At 42.8% G+C, this 18,064-nt stretch overlaps 1 protein-coding gene across 1 annotated transcript in view; it reads left to right on the top strand.

Moving 5' to 3' along the window:
* Positions 1–18,064, top strand: part of piezo1 (piezo type mechanosensitive ion channel component 1 (Er blood group)) — a 286,359-nt gene that overhangs the window by 179,486 nt on the left and 88,809 nt on the right. Inside the window, exons 31-35 of the mRNA XM_077496131.1 lie at positions 478–616; positions 1,875–1,931; positions 6,926–7,098; positions 7,198–7,307; positions 8,494–8,667. Coding sequence (XP_077352257.1) covers positions 478–616; positions 1,875–1,931; positions 6,926–7,098; positions 7,198–7,307; positions 8,494–8,667 — 653 coding nt within the window. The remainder of the gene's footprint in view (positions 1–477; positions 617–1,874; positions 1,932–6,925; positions 7,099–7,197; positions 7,308–8,493; positions 8,668–18,064) is intronic.

Here is an 18,064-nt window from a genome sequence, read left to right as displayed (position 1 = left end):
TATAAAATACAATCTCAGTCTCCACAAATAAGCATTATTATTAAATTTATTACTCCTAAATTTTGACATGGACGTGTCTGCTGTATTGCGGACTGGAATTACCCCAGTACAGACTTTTTTTGTTTTTTTAGGGGGGTTGAATTGAATTAGGGGTTGGCGGTCATTAATTGCACGTTCAAAAAAATTTGTGGTGTTAATGGAACTTTAAATTAACTCAAAATTAACGCACTAATTTTGACACCCCTAATAATAAATAAAAATAGTAATAATAATAATAATAATAATAATAATAATACATTAAAAACAAAACCTTAATTAGTATAATATATACATATTAATAACCTAAAAATATTTGATACATGTCTTTTATTGGATATCATTATTATGTGCTGTAGTGGTCATGTTGTTGTGGCCACTTGATTGATGTCACATATTGCATAAGATGTTTTAATTGATATAGTTGCTTTACTCTCCCAGTTGGCTTATCAGGCATGGGTGAACAATGTGAAAAGAGCTCTGAAAGAACATCAAAGAAACCGAAGACCACAGAGAAGACTTGGAATACTTGAGGACAAGAGTACCACGCAACCACAAGAGGAGGCTTGCTCACTGACAGGTATACATTTGCACATTTAGAGTTTAGACACACCAGCTGGACAGGAAGAGTACAGTAAATGTATCATGGTACCTTGATATTCAGTCAGTATTGAGCTTCAATTTGATTGACTTTAAGAACCAAATTATTTTTAGTGACTGGGCGGAGAAAAAAAAAACATCCGAGCATCGGGCAAGTCAATTTTAATTACATACTGTAGAATCAGCTATCTCAAAGCACTTTACACATTGGGCAAGTCAAGAATTGCACTCATTAGTGGCGCGAGGGATCATCATTAATCCGTGGTTGGTTCGGTTTAGGTCCCACGGTTCGGATCGTGCACGAGCCGCGGATTGGTTGGTGGGGGAAAAAAAACAAAAAACAAAGTGTACAAAACTGTACATTCACACGAAAAAAACACGATCAGTCCTCATTGACTATAATAGTCGAAGAAGAAGTTGAAAACCCTTGTGGATCACGTAAATCGCATGCATGGGAGCATTTGACAACTTGGGCTGAAATTAGTCCTCAATTTTTTTTTTTCCCGCATCGTCTTGACACCATTCAGCATTAGCATCGCCAGAAATGTTTCATTGGGATGGCCAGGTTGAAACCATGACTCATATAGGGGTGGCCATAAGTTCATACCCGAAATGTCTAAATGAGTGGTTCTTAACCATGCAGCCACACCGTCCGCATGCCGACCTTGGGCTGCGAGACCGACTAAGTGGGCCACATAAAATAATTTCAGATCATATGTTATGAATTCAATGTTCAGCTTTTACAACTGTCAATGAGTTGCTCAGTTAAAATAGAGCTTTCTGCCACTTGGCGGCAAAAATGTCAGTTACTGACCTGTACACAAGTAGAAAAGGAAAAGGAAACCGATCAGCGAAATTCACAAATATAAAGTATTTACGGTAAATATAATAAATTATTTTTAAAAAAACATATAAGCATTCCCACATGTTATGGGGATTCTTTATTCTTACTTACTGTATTACTGCATTTGGTCAAATTTATTTTGAAGCGAGGCTTAGCATGTTACGTTGTTTATGTTTCGGCTTCCTTGGCTTGTCAGAATGGGATACCATTCATTCAATAGACTGTAATGCGCACTTTGTTTTTGTTTTGTTTATTCCCCCAACCAACCAATCCGCGGATTGGGCATGATACGAATCGTACGACCTGATCCGAACTAACCACAGATCAATGATGATACGTTGCACCACTAGTTTCATGTTTCATGTGTAATGCAAGCACAATGGTGTTTCTGTAGACTCAGAGGACAATGATGTGTTTGAAGATCTTCAATTAAAGGAGCCTCAGGAGTCTGGTAAGTTTATTTTCTTTTTCATTTTCTCGAACCCATGATCTTGCCTTGCTTCCTCATCAAAAATCGACAAAAATAATGCCCACTCTTGATTGGTACAGTTAGGGATAGTACATTACACTGTGTTCAAAATTATCATGCATAGTGTCTTTAAGTTAAATAAACACTACATTTTGTGTTATCCTGGGGAGGTTTTTGCACATGTGATGTAATCCATCTGTTTAGATCACTGATATCAAGCTCAGAAAGGTCGGAACAATTGCCATGTGAGTCTAACTAAAGGAATATTGCTATAGAAAATTGTTGCACATTCCACTAAGGTTGAGTATAGGTAACTGGACTCTCTTTGATACCAAAACATATTGTGAGGGTCTGCTTGGAATGTCTGGCAGAGTTCCCTGTTAGAAGGTGTTTTAGCGCCTGGCAGAACTTCACTTCTCTCCAGGTGTAGGAGCGGGACACTGAGTCCGAGTGGACCATGTAATGCGTTTCCATTAACCAGACCGTAACGTCGTCGGTGCCTATAGTGGCGGCATTCCTTGAACCCATTGGTGGATACCAGCTGTAAAGAATGCTGTTGAGCTGAAGAAAGAGTTTTATTAGGCCTTTTTTGCCTGAGGAACTCTGGAGACAGATGATGGGTATAGCTGGCCAATCGGAATCCGGCTTCGGCAGCTGCTGAGGCAAAAACTCTTGCTTGGAAGGTCAGTGAGGTTCGGAGAGGCTATGGAAAACGAGTTAGTGAGGGCTTTGAGGAAATTGTGGTCCACATCAAATGGACATCAAGACAGTGCTTCTGGACAGGCAGACTGGGTGGTGGTCCCACTTTTTAAGAATGACAGTAGGGTGTCTTTCAACTACAGGGGGATTACACTCCTCACCCCGGGATTATACCACGTGTTGCGTCTCCACTACGTTCCGGCAGCTCAGCCAATTCGTTTCCATTCTATCGGCTTGTTGTGGATCCACTGTGGCTCAGCTGCGTTGTGCCGGAGCCCACCGCACGGATAGACCTATTTTCTATTTTTGCCGGATGACGCATCCGTCGGCACCCGTCAAATGACAAACTAGCACACAACATCGAGCGGGGCAGGAAGACTGACACAGTTTAAAAATAAAAAATTCCGCTTACTTATCCAAATAAAGTACTTGCCAGATCGAATTTCACAATCATGTCAGTAAAGCGTCATAATGCTGAACGCTTAATTCGCTGTTTAAATATCAGCGAACATGGACGAGGAGGGATTTATAAACGAAGTGGAAATCAACAAAATATGACACGGCACATCCTTTTTATAAGGACAACTCAAAAAAGGATGCTGCAAGCTATGGGAGTGGACGGTGAGTTCAACAAAGAAAGTCCACCTCTCTTTCTCCTTCTCTGTTGAGCACAGACTTTCTGTGTGTTTGTCGTTGTTTTTAATGCCACATTATCACACGCGATCACGCGAGACACGGCGGGAAGTGGTCGGCGACGGAGCTGCGGACCGCAGCTGTGTGCAGCTGGTGAGTGTCGTCCATAAAATTGTCCGGAGCACGCGGTCACGACATAGCGGAGCGGAGACGCAACGCACATGCAAGCCGTGTAATCCCGGGGTCAGCCTCCCTGGTAATGTCTATTCAATGGTGCGGGAAATGAAGGTCTGTCAAGAAGTCGAATCTCAAATTCAGGAGGACCAGTGTGGTTTTTGTCCTGGAATAGTGGACCAGGTCTAGAGACTCTAGACCCTCATGACGATCCTTGAGTAGGCATGGGTGTTCGCCCAACCAGTCTGCATGCGTTTTATGGACTTGGAGAAGGCGTTCAAACATGACCCTCAGGGAATTCTGTGGGGGTTGCTTCGGTAATAGGGGCTACCGAACCCCATGATACTGGCTGTCCGGTCCTTGTATGACCCATGTCAAAGTTTGGTCCATTTCCAGGTAGAGCTGGACTCCACAGATGATGCCATTTGTCACAGATTCTGGCCTCAGTGGGGCATCTCAGTTTGCCGCAGACGATGTTGTAATGTTGGCTTCACAAAGCCAGGATCTCCAACTCCCACCGGAGTGTGAAGCGGTTGGGATGAAAATCACCACCTCCAAATTTGAGACTGATACTCAGTCGGATAAGGGTGGAAGTGCCCTCTGCAGGCCAGGGATGAGATCCTGCCCCACGTGGACAATTTCATGTATCTTGGGGTCTTATTCAGGATTGATGGGCGGAGGAAGCGGGAGCTCGGCTGGATGCTGTGTCTCCAGTGATGTCTGTATCGATCTGTTGTGGTGAAGGAGATTTACCAGTTGATCTAGGTTCCTTACACCTACAGTCACAAGCTGTTGGTCGTGACTAAAACGACAAGCTGAATTTACTTCGCATGGTGTCTGGGCACGCCCTTAGAGGTAGGGTGAGAAGCTCGGTCATCTGGGTGGGATCATCTTTGAGCCGCTGCTCCACCGTATTGAGAAGAAGCAGATTGGGTAGCACAGGCATCTGGTGAGGATTCCTACTGGACGCCTCCCTGGTGATGTCAGGGCATGTCACACTGGGACACATTGGAGAGACTCCCGGCTGGCCTGGAAACACCTTGGGATTCCCCCAGAAGAGCTGGATAAGTGGCTGCTTGAGCTGCTGTCCCTGCGACTTGACCCTGGATAAGCGGAAGAAAATAGATGGCAAGCCATTCAAGATAATGGTCCCTTGAATCCAAGAATAGATGGAAAGCCATTCAAGATAATCCCTTGTAATCCCTTGTCATCCAAAACAATAGTTACTACTGTATACCACAGCCCAAGACAAACTATTGGCAAACAGATGGGTAGACAGTTTACCGTGACCTTTACTCCAAACTTAACAGTTTCCTAGGAAGCAATTGATGCTATCAAAGACCTTTTCGTTCTGGAGGAGCTTTTCGCTGATCCCACCATGGGAGAATTTAGCAAAGCCACTGCATTGACAATCTGTGGCAATGTGGTCTTCACATAGTGATGTGAAGACTGTATATCCCATGAAATCATTAAGTGTGTTGATACATTTCGGTTGCCACCACTTCATGAACTGCTGTTGGCACAGAAGTTTCTGGAGTGAACGTAAGGTGTCCCTGGAGATGTAAATCTCCAACTCATCTTACTGTACAAAAACAAGAGTCACCGCAATGAATGCGATAATTGCGTATGCCTAAGGTCATGCTGTACCTCCACAAAAAATGGTGCGACCAAATCCTGTGCTGTGCGACCAACTAAAATGTTACTCGCACCAGTGCTACCAGTGGAAAAGTTAGTGTAGAGCTCTGTTTGTGAATTACGTTTGAGGCTAGGAAATTTTTTGGGTTGTTTTTCCTGTTGCACAAGAAGGAGCGCTAGCTAGCAGCCAAGCTGAAAACACGCCCCCTAGTTACGAGGCATACTGTCTAATAATTGCTTATTTTTATACACTTCTACTACAATTTTGACTTTTGTGCTGCTTGGAAATGAAACTAGAGACCTCAAGGAGGCTGTTTGTGGAGAAATCTCAAAATGGACAAATAAAGTCCAACTGTCTAATATCGTCCATATCTCTAGATTGATCCTGCCGACATGCGGACCCTTTTTTTTTTTTTTTTTTTTTTTTTTTTTTGTGTGTATGTGTGCGTGCGTTTGCGTGCGTGCGTTTGCGTGCGTGCGTTTGCGTGCGTTTGCGTGTGTGCGTTTGCGTGCGTAAATTTATACTCATTAATTCACCTAAAGCCTTATAAATATCCCATTACCCTTCGCCTTAACCAGGTACTTCAGAATCTTGCCAGAGTCGTGAAGTTTAAATGGTCAGGAGACCAGAGAAAAGGTCAGAAAAAAAATAAAGAGAAAAGAAAGATAAATCAAAGTGAAATCCAGCACCGACCAAACACTTCCTGCCTTCCCCATGATTACAAAATCAAAGTCTTACGCCAACCCCGGAAGCCTCTAAATTCCAGCAAATTTAGCGAGATCTCAAGAGCCCAGAGGAAAAACTAAAGAGAGGAAGGAGGGAAGGATCGATAAGGCAGAGTGAGATCCATAGAAGCCAGTACATCCAATCCATCAAGGTGAAGTCCAGCACCAACAAGACCCCTCCTGCGTGGTTACAAAACCAGAGTCTTATGCCAACCCCAGAAACCTCATACTTCTAATAAATTAAGATCTCAAGTGACCAGAGGAAAAACTAAAGAGAGGAAGGAGGGAAGGATAGATAAAGCAAAGTGAGAACCACAGACACCAGCACCAACTGATTCAAGGGGCCGTGGGAGGGAGAGGGTACTTCTGTTGAGTTTCAGTAGATGCTGGTGCGACGGATCTGGCATGCATAAGGACCACCACCAAAGAAAGAAGCCGTCAACCGCGGTCCAGCAAAGCGAGCACTCCCCCCCCCCCGGAATCCCCAAGAAGGAGCGCTAGCTAGCAGCCAAGCTGAAAACACGCCCCCTAGTTACGAGGCATACTGTCTAATAATTGCTTATTTTTATACACTTCTACTACAATTTTGACTTTTGTGCTGCTTGGAAATGAAACTAGAGACCTCAAGGAGGCTGTTTGTGGAGAAATCTCAAAATGGACAAATAAAGTCCAACTGTCTAATATCGTCCATATCTCTAGATTGATCCTGCCGACATGCGGACCCTTTTGATGGAGCAGGTCACATATTATTATTATTATTATTATTATTATTATTATTATTATTATTATTATTATTGTTATTATTATTAATTTTCACATATGGATTCCCTCCCCCGTACAGTATGTTTTAAATAGCAATTAAATCACCTAAAACCTGAAAAATAAAATACTTGATTATTTTTATTTTTTTTAATGTATTTCACTAGTTGTTTACCATTGTGGCATATTTTACAAGGAAATTCAAACATTTTAACTCAGAATTCACTATTTTGCCTCACATTGGTTTTGAAAGCATTGTTTGCATGTCTTTTTGGCTGTGGAATCTTTTATTTATCTAAAATCCTGCAGTATCTCTTCTATCTCACACTGTTTCTACTTGTTTTTCACAGGACGTGGAGAGATTGTTCAGAGGATATTGGATATCATACGTTTCTTATGGGCCATAGTTCTAGCAATAATGGATGGACTGACCCAGTGGCTTAACTTGCTGACTAAACAGTATAGGGAAACATCAGCTGTTCTGCGCAATGAACGCTACTTCTTCATACACAAGATACAGCAAGTAAAAACAATTTATGGAAAATTTATCTCAAAGCACGCATACTGCAATACGAACACCCTGAAACACTTCCCTAATTCCTGGGAAATTCCGTGTTGGCAGCGTCCTCACACACCAGCTGGCTCTATGGCTGACCAGTCTGAAGGCAGTGAGAGCCCCATACTGGATACTGACTTGAGGCAAACTGAGACTGAGTTCTCAACTCACTACAGGTTAGTGTGAGAGAGTGGGGGGTTAACCCTAATCCACGCCAAAAGAAATTTGAAGCCACCTTATGGAACAATAAATCAATAAACAATAAATACTTTCCTGGCTGTCTTAAAATCCCACAAAGGTTCTGGCTGATACTTGTGTAAACTCCAAGTAAAACCTTGCACTATTAAACCTAACTGAACAAATAGTATAATTGTTAGTGTGCTCACTGTAAGCAGCTAGCCCCCCCCCCCCAACTAGTCCCTAGTTTGAGACCATCTCAGGGTTTTTCTCATTCTCTTTTTCCCCTCTCTTCCCCTCCTCCTCCACGATTTCTTGTGGCAAAGAGCCGTTTTGTTTCAAATGTTTATTGAATAATTGATGGCTTGCATTCAGAGGAGGGTTCAAACAGAGTTCCAACAGCAGACTACAGTCGGCTCGCTGGGTGCACGGCAATCACACAGGGAGAGGCGGAGTTTTACTGAACCAGGCATTTTACTTCTGCTTTATAAAACTAACCAGCAAAACACCTAATATTTCATAAGAAATTACATTGGTGTCAAAGTTAAGATTTAATCGTCATATGCCTATAGTTAACTGTTGGAAGGGCTTAAAATACAGTGGCATCATCCCTTTAAGAACCTTCTAATATTGTTGGTAGAATGTCGACCTTTAATAAAACCTGTTTGATCGCTTTGAATAATTGTTGACATTACTGTCTCTAGATGCAAAGACCTTAGCAATAATTTATTAGCTTGACGGAAGGGTGGGATCTTTGTCTGACTTTAATAAAAGTCTGATTGGGTCTGTGTTCATGTGACCTTTGGTTTTAATTTCTGTTACTACTCTTAAAAAAAAACAATGGTGCAAGCACTGACCAAAAATGCTTCAAAAATGCAGCCGGAAAGCCTGGTGCTCTGCTATGAAGCATACTGTCTAGAGCACTGTAAAGCTTATTTATAGTCAGTGGAGCATCTAGAGCATCTTTATGTTCATTAGATAACTGAAGCATTACATTTTAATTACAGACTGTCGTGTAGGTGTTCTGTAACTTTATGTGATTAGTTAGGGGCTATTGAATGTCTGATACCTTGGCAGCTACCCAATAACAGTGTGACACTGGATATTTTTTTCCCATGGTAAATACATTGTTTTATTGTATTATTTGCTTTTGTTGAATGTATTCTCTATGTGCTTAATTCCTAGCCTCTTCGAGGAGACCCAGATTGTGAAGGACATGTCTCCTAAACCAAGACTTAACAGCACTGCAAGCCTCTTGAGTCCTGAACTCCCACTTGGCATCAACGACCTGATACCTGATAACCAATTTATACAACAACGTAGACACTCCCGAACCGCCAGCGAAGTGCTGGGAGACAGGTAGATAAAGTCAATGACTAAAGACCTCGTTATATTTCTGCGTAAAGCCATGCCGTAGGTGTTACGGCGGTGCTCCGCTCGTGCATTTGCCTTCACACTTGTGCGCAAAACACATCAAAATACACATCGGGTTCTGCTGCAGTTTCACTCCAAGTCGGTGTGTTGCTGCGGCTGCCATTGGATAGGACGCCACAGAGTGGAGATTCCTCTTCATTTTATGACCAATTCAGGAAGCCATTTTTTGTTTCAGGAACAAGAAATAAAGCCAAGGTGTGAGTTGGCTCATCACCATGGCAATTATTTATTGCCAATTTGCAACGGTGTCAGTCATAAACTCACCAAAACACAACAGCACCGTGCTTAGCGAACACAGTTTTTTTCCCCCTCTCGTCTCTCACACACACACACACACACACACACACGCGCATCCACGCGTTCAATCGTGGTCTCCCGGGCGGGAAACTAAACACAGTTGCTTTCATGGAAACTGTCCGAGGGGGAGAGAGAGAAAAAAAAGCTGAGTACGCCATCGAATGCACCAATCATGAGCAATGTAACGATCCGCCATCTACGGCGTACAAGATTTGACAACGTGTGCGCAACACCCGGCCACGAGCAACGCAGTACTTGTCTTTCATGACTGCCGTCGATCATGTGATGTATGCCGGTCATTAACGCAAGGGCAAACACAGAAGTATAATCCAATCTTAAGACGAAAGGCTGTCATTGATGCACATCCATCGTATGTTTATGAAGGACCAGGGCCACCTATAAGCAGACTAAGCAGCTGCTTATGGTACCCTGACCACTAGGGGGCCCCCGATCTGGCAACCCCATTTTATAGCTTGTTGGTGGTGGTGTTGAAAATCAATTGGAATCGGGACTAACATTCTGATTATCCTGGAATTGTTCACATTTTAGTTTATTTTTTTTATGGTGCCTTAGAGCCTCGTCCGCTGACCGGAAGAACTACTGGCCTAGACCAATGAAGAAGAAAAGTGTAAAAGTGTGCATTGCACAGGGGCACCCAGCGTCGATCAATGACCTTAATTGTGCTGCCTAATGAACTTGACACTCACACGTCAAGCTGCAGCCAACAGTGCGCTGAACTTCAAGGCAGGGCCAAATAATGGCCGTCACCAATTTACAGTCAAACTGCGGCGCGCCCGCACACACGTACACCGGTGTCCATGAACCGTGCCGTCGAATTGGCCGTCCCATTCACTCGGTAGTCATTTCCACTGCGGCTGCCACTGTAGTTATCCATGAGCATTTTCTAGTCTTGGTGTATCTTTGCAGCTTATACAGACTTTTAGTTTATACAGCGTACATATTATATTAATGCTTATACAGCATTTTAATTATTTATTTATTTTTAACAATGTATTTACTTAAGTTTTTAAATTTCAAACACACATTTTACAAATAAATTCAACCCCCCCCCCCCCCCAAAAAAAAAAAAAAAACGGAAAAAAAACCTCTTTAACGTGTCTTGCAAGAGTTCCCATCTGTCTCTACAGTCCAATATCTTCATCCTAACGAGGTTGTCATTCCGTCCCAGGTTCACCTAATAGGTGCGAAATGTCATTGTGCCTGACATAGTCCAAAAAATGTCCCCAAACTCCTTGAAAGATATCTTGTTGACCTCTCAAAGTGTAGGTAATTTTCTCCAAGGGTAAATGCAGAGACAATTCCTTAAACCACTTTACAATACTTGGTTTTTCAACCGACCTCCATGATTTTTTATTTATTTATTTTTTTTAAGAGCTCAGAATTGTTCATTCGGTAGTCTTACCGATTCAACGTCTTATCATCATTGCTCTTTTTTTTTTTTTTTTTTTTTGTGTGTGTGCGTGCGTTTGCGTGCGTGCGTTTGCGTGCGTGCGTGCGTTTGCGTGCGTGCGTGCGTGCGTGTGCGTGCAAATACGTATAAATTTATACTCATTAATTCACCTAAAGCCTTATAAATATCCCATTACCCTTCGCCTTAACCAGGTACTTCAGAATCTTGCCAGAGTCGTGAAGTTTAAATGGTCAGGAGACCAGAGAAAAGGTCAGAAAAAAAATAAAGAGAAAAGAAAGATAAATCAAAGTGAAATCCAGCACCGACCAAACACTTCCTGCCTTCCCCATGATTACAAAATCAAAGTCTTACGCCAACCCCGGAAGCCTCTAAATTCCAGCAAATTTAGCGAGATCTCAAGAGACCAGAGGAAAAACTAAAGAGAGGAAGGAGGGAAGGATCGATAAGGCAGAGTGAGATCCATAGAAGCCAGTACATCCAATCCATCAAAGTGAAATCCAGCACCAACAAAACCCCTCCTGCGTGGTTACAAAACCAGAGTCTTATGCCAACCCCAGAAGCCTCAAACTTCCAATAAATTGAGATCTCAAGTGACCAGAGGAAAAACTAAAGAGAGGAAGGAGGGAAGGATAGATAAAGCAAAGTGAGATCCACAGACACCAGCACCCACTGATTCAAGGGGCTGTGGGAGGGAGAGGCTACTTCTGTTGAGTTTCAGTAGATGCTGGTGCGACGGATCTGGCATGCATAAGGACCACCACCAAAGAAAGAAAGCTGTCAACCGCGGTCCAGCAAAGCGAGCACCGCCCCCCCCCCCGAAATCCCCAGGCCGCGGCAGCACCAAGGCCACCCCCAAGCCACCCGAGCGGACACCGGTCGGCGAGCCGACCCAGACGCCCGGAACACCCCCGCCCCAGCCCCGGCCCACACCCCCGAGCCCAAGGCCGCAGAACGAGGCCCAGCGGGCCCCCACAGCGCCCCACCGGTCCCCAGCCCCCACCCCCCCACGACCCCCCCGCACCCCACCCAAACCCGCCACCCACCACCCCCGGCCCCCAAACCCCCGAACACACCCCGACCCCCAACACCCAACCCCCCACCCACCCATACCTCCACCCCCCCAAACAAGCCGCCCCCCCCCCCCAACGACCGCCAACCCCCCCGCGAACCCGGCCCCCCGCGAGCCCCCCCCACCCCCGGAAACCGGCACCGGGCAGCAGCGCAGAGAGGGAAAACGTGCCCACCCCACCTCCAGCTGTGCGAGAGTAGCACAGCGGCGGGAGGGGGGAAGCAGAGGAGGAAGCACCAGGGGAAAAGGCGGAGCACCAGAACACCGAGCCCGGTGGGGAGAGGCCCCGGTCGTCACGCCAGCGTACTAGTGACACCTAACCCTGTTACTGAGTCCGCCAGCTCGCCGACTGGCGAACTCTACCCTTACACCGTGAATGTGGCCCCACCCAGTGTATATACAAGTGTGTGCGTGTGGTGCATTAAAATTGGGAGCAGGTGAGTCGGAGCAGAGGGAAAAAATTTCCCCTACACCGACACACCCGCATCCCCCCCCCCCCCCCCCCCCCAAAAAAGAAGGAGGGACAGAGTGGTGGGGCAGGGACACAGATGGGGGGGACCACAGCGCTGCCAGGCACTGCAGTCCATCCCCTCTGATGGCTCCCCGCCCCAACTCACCCCTCCCCTTGGACATGAAGTGCATTAAAATTGGAGGGGAGTTGAAGGGTGAAGTACGGTGTTTCCACCCTTCCCCACCCCACCAAGAAATTGTGTTGTGTGCCCTATGTGTATATTTACAAAGTGTATAGTGCAAAACTAGTGAAGTGAGTAAGAGGAGCGACCAGCGGGGCCTCACCCATCCCGGCGGGTGTAGGCGGCTACGCCCGTCCCCCAGCACCCCCCACCCCCACCCGCCCCCCACCCCACCCATCTGGCACCACAATAAGACCGGCCTCCGGAGCCCGCCCGGGGCGCCAGGAGTTCTACCGGAGTGGGGCAGGCCTCAAACCCCCGCCCGGCCCCCGGAGCCCGACGCCCGGGCCGGGGAGGGAGCCAGGCCCAGGGAGAGGGAGGGGGAGGGGGCGGGGGGCCGACAGGGAAGGGGGGAGGGGGAAGCGGGGGGAAGACGACAAGAAGGCGAAAGGGCGGCTGCAGGGCAGGAGGGGGGGGGGGGGGGGGGGGGGAGGAGGGAGGGCGACAGGGGAAAAGGGACCGGGAGGCAGAGGAGGATGGGCGGGAGGAGGCGAGGAGGGAGAGGCGACGGGGTGGAGGAAGGGGGAGGGGAGAGGGAGCCACGGGGCACACCAGAGGCCCACCCGCCCCGAACCGCGCCGCCGGGCACGGAGCAGCGGACCGCGCCGGGACGGCGCCGCCCCGGGCACCAGGGAAAGCACCCCAACACCGCACCCCACAGGGGGCCCAGGGAGCGGCCAAGACAACAACCGCTACCGAGCAGACAACGGGGGGGCAGAACCACCCCCGCCCGACCACGGGGGACGGCGTCAAGAAAATTGACTAACTAGCATGCAGTAATGCCAAGTGTTGATGCTTAGTGCCCACGAGAAATAAATGTTAAGGAGTTAGTGAGTATAGTGTCGTATAGTGTGGTGTGCTCGAGCCCACTAGCAGCAACTAGGTTCCTGACTATATAAAAATAAAACCAATCAGATACAAAATACCAAATACAGAAGCAGCGAAAACAGAAGTTGTAACGATGTGGTGGCTCTCGTTAACAGGCAGAATCTTGGCAGGATTAAGTTGCCAAATTAAGATTAAAATATTCTATGTACATAGACCATATTTGTTTAAATCTTGATACTTGATTTTTATTTAAGGCAGAGATTTTTTCCATTGAGATATAATTTATTAGTAAGTTTAACCAGTGGTCGATATTTAGAGATTGTTTATTTTTCCAATTGACAAGGATTATTTTTTTAGCAATAGTAAGGGCTATAAATATAGATTGGGATTGTTTACATGGTAGCTCAGTTATTGTTAAGTCACCTAGTAAACACAATCTTGGAGATAAAGGAAGCCTACAGTTTAATATATCAGCGAGCTTTTCCAAGATTTTAGTCCAGAAATGCAGCACTGGAGTACATGACCATAAAGCATGAAGATAAGTATCGGCAGTGTTTTGTGAGCACTGGAGACAAATGTCGGAGTCAGAGAGTCCCATTTTTTTCATCATATATTGTGTAATATATGTTCTATGAAGTATCTTATATTGGATAAGTTGCAAATTTGTCTGTTTGGTCATTTTAAATACATTTTCACAGATTTGGGTCCAAAAGTCTGGTTCCGGAACTATAGACAAGTCTTTTTCCCATTTTAAAGTCGGTAAATACGTTTTATTTGTGTATAAAAATAACTTATATATTTTTGATATTTTCTTTATTGTTGTTGGAGAAAGCTTTATAATATCTTTAGCTAAGACAGGCAGTTGGAGCGTGTCCTGAAGTGTTGGGATTTGTTTCTTAACCATATTTTTAACTTGCAGATAATGTAAGAAATTTCCATTTTTTATTTCATATTTCTGGACCAAGTTTGTATACGATATAAACTTATTATCTGAGAAAAGATGATGAAGGTGTGTAATTCCTTTCTGCTCCCATAAGCTTAAATGGAACGACTGATTATTAAGTTGAAAGTCGGGGTTATGCCAAATGGGAGAGAGCCCACAGGGCGCCAATTGGGAGTTTGTAATTTCTAATGCCTTCCACCAGGCAGTCAGGGTGGCGGCTATCATTGGGTTTTTAAAACAATTATGTCGTTTAATTGATTTTGTAATAAAGAGTAAATCTAACAGTCTAAGATTATTACAATCATTCTGCTCCAATTCCAACCAACAGTTAGTATCTCTGTTGGGTTGTGTCCATAGCACAAGATATTGTAGTTGATTAGCTATATAATAGTACATAAAGTTTGGTGCCTCTAAACCGCCTTTAGATTTACTTTCCTGAAGAGTAGATAGACTAATTTTAGCTTTTTTTTTATTCCAATAGAATTTTATGATAGCAGAGTCCAGCGATTGGAACCAGTTAGACGTAGGTTTAAATGGAATCATTGAAAATAAATAATTAATCTTTGGTAAAACTTTCATTTTTATAGTAGCTATCCGTCCTATTAAAGAGATCGGAAGATTATTCCAGCGCTCCAGATCACTACGGATACTGTCCAATAACGGTAAAAAATTTAAAGAAGTTAATTCAGTTAACTTTGGTGAAATTTTAACACCTAAGTATTTTAAATTACCTGTAGGAAAGGAGTAGTGTGGATCCTGACTTGTAGGATTCCATGAATTTTCTGTGATAGGTAATAATGTTGATTTTGTCCAGTTAATAGAGTAATCTGATAAGTGAGAGAATTTAGTTATTAGGTTAAATGCTTCCCCTAGCGAGATAGCAGGTTCTTCTAAATAGAGTAGTATATCATCGGCATATAGATTAATTTTATGTTCTATTGTCCCGGAGTGGATTCCTTGGATCCGTCTATCCTGACGTATAGCTAATGCAAGCGGCTCAATAAATATAGCAAATAATAAAGGAGACATTGGGCACCCTTGTCTTGTTCCCCTTTGTAGAGTAAAACTCTGTGATGTAATCCCATTGGTAGTAACTGTAGCTTTAGGAGAATCATATAATATTGAGACCCATTGAATGAATGACTCCCCGAAGCCGAATTTATTTAAGACAGCAAAGAGGAAGGACCAGTTAACTTTATCGAAGGCTTTTTCTGCATCCAGCGAAATAACAACTGCCTTTTTATCATACCGCTGTGACATACTAATCAAGTTAAAGAGCCTCCTAATATTATTAGTAGAATGACGACCTTTAATAAAACCTGTTTGATCGCTATGAATAATTGTCGAGATTACTGTCTCTAGTCGAGATGCCAAGGCCTTAGCGATAATTTTAATATCGGTATTAATTAGTGATATCGGTCGGTAACTTGACGGGAGGGTGGGGTCTTTTTCTGGCTTTAATAAAAGTTTAATTGCTGCTATATTCATATCTTGACGTATATCACCCTTACTTTTAATTTCAGTTACTACTCTTAGAAATAATGGAGCAAACATTAACCAGAAATGTTTAAAAAATATAGCCGGATAGCCGTCTGGACCAGGTGCTCTGCCATTAGGCATACTGTCTAAAGCACGATACAACTCATCTATAGTAAGCGGGGCATCTAGAATATCTTTATGTTCAATAGATAACTGAGGTATATTTAAGCTATTTAGGAATACCTCAATATGTTCAGGGTTAGGTCTATTAATTTCTGAGTATAGATTTCGATAATAGTTATAAAAAATATGGTTAATTTCTTTTGGTGATTGTGTGCATTCACCATTTATATCTTTAATAGCCGTTATAAGAGATTTTTCCCGATTCCGTTGAAGTTGATTTGCCAGGAATTTACCTGATTTATTATTATGTTCAAAATTATTATATCTCAACTGTTGTATTATAAACTCTGTCTTTTTAGATAACATGTTATCTAACTGTATTTTTATATTCTGTAGTTCTATCCATATTTGATTATTTTGGTTTAATGCATATTCATCCGTTAGTTGTTTAATTTTATCTTCCAGGTATTTTTCTAATTTTTGATCCTGTTTCTTTTTATAAGTTGAATATGATATAATTTTCCCTCTAATTACCGCTTTTCCTGCTTCCCAGAGAAGAGATGGAGATATATTTGGAGAGTCATTTATTTCCAAAAAATCTGCCCACTCCCTTCTAATAATTTTATCAAACTCTACGTCTTTCAGTAATGAGATGTTAAAACGCCATATCGGGGGAAGTTTAAAGGTAGAGTCAATTTGTAGAGTGAGAGAGACTGGTGCATGATCACTTATAATTATAGAATGTATTTTTATAGCAGTTTTATCAACAATAGAATTATATTTAAGGAAAAAATCAATTCTTGAGAATGATCGGTGCACCGCAGAGAAGAAAGTAAATTCCTTCTTAGTTGGGTTTTGAAGTCTCCAGCCATCGCTGAGGCCAAAATCCTCCATATATTCATCTATTACTTTAGCGGATCGTAATCGCCTTGTATATATCTTATTATTAGAACGATCTATTAACGGGTTTAAGACCGTGTTAAAATCACCTCCAATAATAATAGTAGAATTTGTTGCTAAATCGAGTAACCGAGAGAAAAATTCGTGGAAAAAATCCGGGTCATCATTATTTGGGGCATATAAATTACCAATTGTATATACTTTATTAAATATAGTTACCTGGATAATAATATATCGGCCCTCTAAATCTGTTACTATATTATTTAGAGTAAAGAATAAATTCTTATGTATAAGTATAGAGACACCTCTTTGTCTACTATTATAGGAGGCAGAGTAAACTTGACTAAAATTTTTATCTATAAATAATTTTTCTTCTGATTTTTGTAAGTGGGTTTCTTGTAGGAGACAAATATCTGCCTTAAATTTTGAGAGATGGTCTAAAATTTTTATTCTTTTTGCCTGGGAGCGAGCGCCACACACATTCCAGGAGACCAGAACTAATTTCTGCATACGAGCAATATAGACTCAGTCTTATGTATACATCTATATAAGCTGCTTATTAATATTAACATATTGTAGGATAGCAAAAGAGTAATTAGGCAATTTATATAATTTATATAAAGAGAGAGATAGCAAGTAGATAAGTATAATAGTGAAGAAACGAGGGGGGAAGTGAGTGTGAAGGAAATCTGTGGGGGATTCAACATAACAATACACCAGTAAATAGTGACCTAAGCGAGATTATTATTTTTATTATTATTATTATTTTTATTTTTTTAAGAATATATTTTTATATTATTATTATTATTATCATTATTATTATTATTATAGCCTATACATGATATAAATTCATATTCTCAGTTTCGTAACCCATTATCCATACATATACATACATATTCATACACATATACATACATATACATATATATACATATATACACATATACATACACATACATATACATACGTCAAATAATCACACAATACTCGGCTCTACCAATTATCAGTTAGAACAGCCAAGGGGTCGAGGTTGGGTTTCGGAATAGCTGGCCGTCGATATATAATTTATCAACGACCATCGAAGTCCGTTTACCCTCCTGTCTATTTTGTTTCATTATAGGAAACAGTACTTTTCGCCGCTCGTTTATCTCTCTTGGGAATTGATCATTCATCCCGAAAGATGTCCCTTTGAGCTCCCGTCCTTTACTTTTTACCAATTCTTTATGTTTAAAATGTTCGAACTTAGCAATAATAGGACGGGGCTTATTGCCCTTACGAGCTCCGAGCCGGTGTACACGGTGAAAAGAGATATTATTTACCGTCTCCTGAGGGATCTTTAGCGATAATGTCATAAATTTTTTTATCTCGCCCTCTGGATTATCTGGGGTATTTTCGGATATACCTGAAAATATTAGATTTTCCCGCATACTACGGGATTGAAGATCTAAGACCGTTTCCTTTAGCATTTTGTTTTCCTTTTTAATCGTCTCCAACTCGGCTGTGACAGCGACGAGAGAGGAGCGTAGCTCGGAATTATCTCGTTGGAGATCGCTTACCTG

This window comes from Festucalex cinctus, chromosome 14 (genome assembly GCF_051991245.1).
Source record: "Festucalex cinctus isolate MCC-2025b chromosome 14, RoL_Fcin_1.0, whole genome shotgun sequence".
Classification (NCBI taxonomy): Eukaryota; Metazoa; Chordata; class Actinopteri; order Syngnathiformes; family Syngnathidae; genus Festucalex; species Festucalex cinctus.
This window is presented reverse-complemented; position numbering and strand designations above follow the sequence as displayed.